General features: G+C 40.9%; 1 protein-coding gene across 1 annotated transcript; it reads right to left on the bottom strand.

Annotated features, from left to right (window-relative positions):
• Positions 1-3256: 3256 nt before the first annotated feature.
• Lce1f (late cornified envelope 1F) lies at positions 3257-4843 on the bottom strand. Its single transcript, NM_001109188.1, has 2 exons — positions 4792-4843; positions 3257-3871 (listed from the first exon to the last, which is right to left on the bottom strand). Exon 2 carries the CDS (start codon positions 3847-3849, stop codon positions 3481-3483), a length of 369 nt encoding a protein of 122 aa, NP_001102658.1. The 5' UTR covers positions 3850-3871; positions 4792-4843; the 3' UTR covers positions 3257-3480.
• Between the last annotated feature and the right edge of the window lie 1157 nt (positions 4844-6000).

Raw genomic sequence — 6000 nt, forward strand, 5'->3', positions numbered from 1 at the left:
TCTAATGAGATGATCATGTGACTTTGTTCTTTCAGTTGGTTTATATAATGGGTTATAAAAGAAATTCATGTCCCTGAAAATTGAAGAAGATATCAGAAGATGGGAAGATCTCCTATGCTTATGGATTGGTAGGAATAACAGAGAAAATGGCCATCTTAGCCAAAGCAATCTACATATTGAATGCAATTCCAACAAAAATTTAACACATTTTTTAACATCCGTTGAAAGAGCAATTCTCAACTTCATATGGAAAAATCAAAAAGAGAAGTAGAGATTGGGGACTGATATGCTGAGTGAGTGCACTTTAAAGACCCTTCTTGTAGAAGTGACAATGGGAAATGATGATAAAGTCTGTCTTGCCAGGAGCCTGCCCAGCCTGGAATGGGCTTGAAGAAGGACCTAGTGTTGGTAGGAAGTAGCTTTAAAGCCTCATGGTCTCCAGACTTAAGTTTTAAAGACTTATGGTCTCTGGCTTCTAGCTCTCTAACTATGCTGAATGCTTGCTGATAACATCTAAAAGATTCTAAAGTCTTTCTTGCTTATTCTTTGTGTAAAAATCACTGGCTTCTTTTCTCTTTAACCCTGAGCATTATTAAGTACTATAATCCTCTGTGCTTTATTTAACTCTATGTTTAAATAAGCACTAAGGAAACTTAACTCATAGTTACTGCTCTGTGTTGAGAACTTACCTTTTTTGTTATTCTGTGCTTCATTAAGTGCTAAAAACTTAACTCTTACTGTTCAGTGCTCCGTGAAGTCCTAAAAATTTAACCCTTTATTATTCATTAAGCACTAAGAACTTAACTTTATTAATTCTTTATAACTTGGGTTTTAGTAAGTGTTAAATCTAGTGACTAATACATGTTCAACAGCAGAGAATTAAGTAAAAGGATTTATTGCTTGTTTTCATTTCTCTGGTGAGTCAGCCAGACCCATCTATGGCTAAGCTGGTTAAATCTTTGTCAACCAGAGAGAAAAGATGTAAAAGAATTAAGATGCCATTTACAGGCAAATACACATTCGTATACATTCAAAGATTCATACACCCTCACTCTGGCCAGGCCTGATTGTTGATCACAATCAATTCCACAAGTATTCATGCATGCTTACATATAGGCACATATATCTATATATAGAAACATATAAACAAACAAACACACTTTTGGACGGATGGAGGGAAGGAAGGAAGGAAGGAAGGAAGGAAGGAAGGAAGGAAGGAAGGAAGGGTGGATGGATGGATGGATGGATGGATGGATGGATGGATGGGGCAAAGTTCCCCAAACCAAAGCATTCTACTAACAAATTTATATCTTTTCTCTGGTCTTTTTATACATTGTTAGACAAAGGTTCTTTAGAAAATTACCTCATAAATCAAATGTTACTTAAAAGAGGAGTTACAGAAGGATGTTGATATCAAGTTCAGAGCAGCATTTCATTATAATATGCTCATATAAGTACAAAGCAACAGTTATTTTTTCATGGTCTTGTCTAATAACACACCCATGAATTTATCCTTGGACTGAAATATTTTTCCTTGAACAGAAATATGTCTCAAGTCTATTTCTCTTTTTAGTGTAATTATGAAAACTCACTGTATTTCTTATAATGTTGCCTTTACTTACTATTATGAGGAGTGGGCATTCTATTCTTGATCTGATTTTATTATATCCTTCTAGCAAGGGACCTATGACCATCTCTAAAAACTTTCTTCCTAAAGTTATTTGAATCAAAACAGGAATTCTATAGAATCACCTATTTGTCTATATAGCATCATTACACGATACCATATCTTTGTAGGTCTGCAGAAACCTGCTCAATGTGAGGTGGTGGACTGTCAGAGGAAGCCTGGTAAGGTTGAGCTAAGGTTTGAAGTCCCAGGGACCCTGAAAGGACGATAGGAACTAGACCCCAGTCACATAGCCACAGCCCAGGACAGCCTCCCCAACCCAAAGAGGTGTGCGGTCATCAGTCACATAGGAGCAGCATCCCAGTCCCACCACATGTAGATGAGGTATCCCCAACCACTCAGACCAAACCAATAAGAAGCATTTCTCCCACCCCAAAACTGTATATAAGGATCCTATCCAGAAGGAATAAAGGTATGTGAGAATTACTCTGTAGTCTGAGAACTTCTGTCATTAAGCTGTAAGACCTTTGCCAGGGAAGAGACCTGATCTCTGGAAAACCACCAGAAGCTTCCACACACTACTCACTGGCTAATCAGCTTCCTGCTGGCTCAGCCTGGCCAGTCAGCATAGAACAACCAGTACAGCATCTTGTAGCCACAGAAGCAATGGCAGCAGCAGAGGTAGAGGTTGAGGCAGATGTGGAGGCAACTGCAGCAGGGAAGGCAGCAGAGACAATTCCCACTCCCTTCTCCCCAGTTCACCTGAACCCTTGCACCGGGCAGGGCCAGAGATCTCCATGGAAAGCCTCCAGTACACAGGCCCACATGTCAACATCTAGTGTTGGTTGTATATTTCATTGTAAGAGGAAAAGCATATTAGTAGCAGGAATCTTTCCTTAAATTTGATCTCCTCAGCCTTGCCTAAGGAACCAATTTGGCACTCTGCCCTTTTAATAACAGAAGACAGACTTAGAGACCTGTAGGAAACCACAAGATCAAAGACAAATTTGTCCTATTACTACTGCAGTGACTTGTATTAAAACACAGAAGTAGGAAGCAGGCATATACAAACATTTCCAAACATTTCTCTCTCTGCTAATGAACTCATCATTTGTCAAGAGTTCAGCAGGCACTAACAGAGGGAAAGAAATGAGAGCATTGCCAAAGATCATCTGTACAGAAATCCCCACACTAAAATGACATGAATAAAAAAATGTGACTTTCTGCTCATTTGGGTCACAACTTTATTTACAAGAAAGCAACAAAAAACACAAAGTGAAAAAAGAAGTGACCGAATGGTGTCTTATGTCCTCGTTTCATCTAATGTGGAATCATTGTCCTTCCAATAAGTCTTGAACAGTAGACATATAACTTCAATTCCAATGACATTGGGTTTGTCTCTCTGTTTTATAATTGTGAGGAGTGACTGCCATTTCTAAAGTTCTCACATCAGCTTTACTATTAAAAAGATTAAGGAAGATCTTACAGACATAGTACAGCAGTTGATATAAGTCATAGGAAGTGCATACAGAGCTAAAATAGAACATAGCTCTAGGTGCAATGCTCTGGTAGCAGGAAAAGATGACTAACGAATGGGAATTGGGATGAGAAAAAAAGAAAAGCAATGGTCTCTTCAGGAAAGGTTGTCAAGGCTTTTTTATTTTTAATTCTTAACAAATTGGCAAAGGAGCACCGTTATCTCCTGAACAGAATGCAGAATGTTTCCTGGGGTTCCAGCCTCTCAGAGGGCAGAGAAATGAAGGAAGCAGGAGGAGAGAGAGCACCATGTATTGGGGAGTTTTCTGAGCATGTGCTCCTCATGCATCATATGTCTGAAGTCTTCCACACCCAGGTCAGCAGCAATCCCCAGACTGCTGGCTACTGCCACAGCAGCCACTGCTGCCACAGCAGCCTCCACTGCTGCCACCACTGCTACAGCATCCAGAACTGTGGCGATGGCGACGGAGAGATCTGCGGGGTCTGTGGTGGCTCAGGCAGCAGCCTCCACCCCCAGAGCTGCAGCAGCCACCAGAGCTGGAGCCACAGCAGCCCCCAGAGCTGGAGCCACAGCAGCCACCAGAACCCAGGCTACAGCAGGAAGAAACGGGGGGGCACTTGGGAGGACATTTTGGGGGGCATTTTGGAGGGCATTTTGGGGTCTGGCACTTGGGAGGGCACTTGGGAGGGGGCTGGCACTGCTGCTGGTTCTGCTGGCAGGACATCTCAGATATGGGTGTTCAGGACCTGTGAGAGAGTCATAAATATATCAGACACCAGACATTGTGGTCACCTGTCGCACTCTGCCCAGGAGTATCACTGATCATCACAGAAACACCATCTATAGTCATTCCATTAGTTGTCACATCCTGTTAAACATCAGATACACAAGCACATAAAGTTATATTACTTGAAATCCAGCAGCACTAAATCAATGCCCAGTGACATTTCAAAAGGTTGTGTATTCTTAGTCCTCAGGCACATACCAGTATATATAGTCTTTCAGAGATGACTAATTGTAAAGAATAATCATTAAGTGAAGGTAATTTTAGTTTAATGTCAGTATTTCAGATGAACTTCTAGCACCCTTTGAGAATAAGCTCAGTCCCTGACAGAAAATATGTAAACCCTGTTCAGACCTAGCATGGGAACAATAGTTCTTGTTGTGAGGCCAGAGTTCAGATATATCCAAAGTACAATCTGCTCAGGCTAACGGTGGCAAGCTCAGTGTCATCCTGGTGGTGTCCTTTTGATCAGAGAAGTCTGTGAGCAGATCCCAGAAGAAGGGATCTCCTTCCCAAGACACACGAGGCCCTGTGGACTTTTGATGCTCTAGCTCTTCATTATCAGGGAAGGGAAGCAATTTCTTCAAAAGTCAACTTCCTCTAGAAACATGTCCAACACCATTCTCGGTGCTTGAGTGTTATATCCTAAGAAGTCCTATACACTAAATGTTTGTTCTCTCCAGAGCCAGAATACCGAAATCTTTCCAGTATCTCTCAAAACCAAGGATGTGACTTGCTTTTGTCAAACCTGTCCCTCACATTTCAACATATTTTATGAGCTGTAATTGTGGCCTCGAGGCTAAGGTATCCTTCCCAGTCTCCTGTCTGCTCTAGTCTGACTGCCCTCTGAAGTCTCTCCCCTAACCTCCTGTGAACACTTACCAAGATTATGGACAGCACAAGATCTGTGTTTGTCTCAGATGGGGAGCGGATGGAAGTGCCCTGTCCCTCAGTCCTTTTATTCTGATCCTGATGATGGTCCCAGCCTATGAGATAATGGCTACACATCTGACACCCTGAATCTTGGCACCCATGTGATTTTTTTAACTCATGATGAGGAGATATTAGTCACAAGCTTTCCTCCTTGAGGTCAAGGCATGAAGCATCTATCTTAGAGCATGACTGAAGCAGGGCTTGGGGAATTGGATTCCTAGATCCTTAAAGTTGTCATTCCTGCAAACAATCTGCATTAGGTAGCAGCCCTTTTCTCCATCTTCCTCTTTTTTTGCCAGAATTTACTATGATGTAGCCCATATTGAACTAAGAAACCTAGATGTTTCATGTATGTCTGTTTCAATCCATGCACTTTCCCAGATATGCCTATGTGGGTACACTTTAGACATATACAGCGGTAAAATTCTGCATGAAGCATCTAGTTCAGCATCAAGACATGTTGAGGTGTGGTTCTGAAAAGCTATTTAGCCTGTGCTTTCCATTTAATCCATTGACATGGAATATTAAGAAGAATGTGTATGGGAATATATGAATATCAATGCAATTTCAGACCTAAACAAAAAGATATCCCACAAAAATATAGCATCCTGTTATTACAGTTTCCAACAGACATATTGCAAACTGCTAAGTATGAGGTGAGTAATATGCTGTTTAAACACAGTAATTGAGAAATTACTCATCAGTAAAAAATGCATGCTGCTCTTGAAGCAGATCTGAGGTGCTTCCCAGCACTTAAGTGGGACAGCTCACAATCAAATCTAACTCTAGTTTCAGGGAATCCAACAACCTCTTCTTAAACAACCTCTTCTTAAGTGTAAAGGTACAGTCACACACAGAAGCAAACATGCACACACATACACTAGTAGGCACAGACATACTGATTCAAACACAAATGCAGAAAAATACACACATGTGTGCACATGTGCACACACACACACACACACACACACATAAACCAAGCACACACAAACCAAGCACACACAATACACACAGATGTGAACAAAACACATACAGACATACACAGAGACTTACACATACATAAAGACAATCAGGAAATAAAAACATCACCTTTGAAAAGAAAATTAAATGAAGACAGAGATAATTAATAAACAATATGTTTGAATATATCCCACAGAA

Source organism: Rattus norvegicus, chromosome 2 (genome assembly GCF_036323735.1).
Source record: "Rattus norvegicus strain BN/NHsdMcwi chromosome 2, GRCr8, whole genome shotgun sequence".
NCBI classification, from domain to species: Eukaryota; Metazoa; Chordata; class Mammalia; order Rodentia; family Muridae; genus Rattus; species Rattus norvegicus.

Excerpts from the sequence above, each read along its gene's own strand:
- Lce1f (NM_001109188.1), bottom strand. The coding sequence starts at position 3,849 with ATGTCCTGCCAGCAGAACCAGCAGCAGTGCCAGCCCCCTCCCAAGTGC.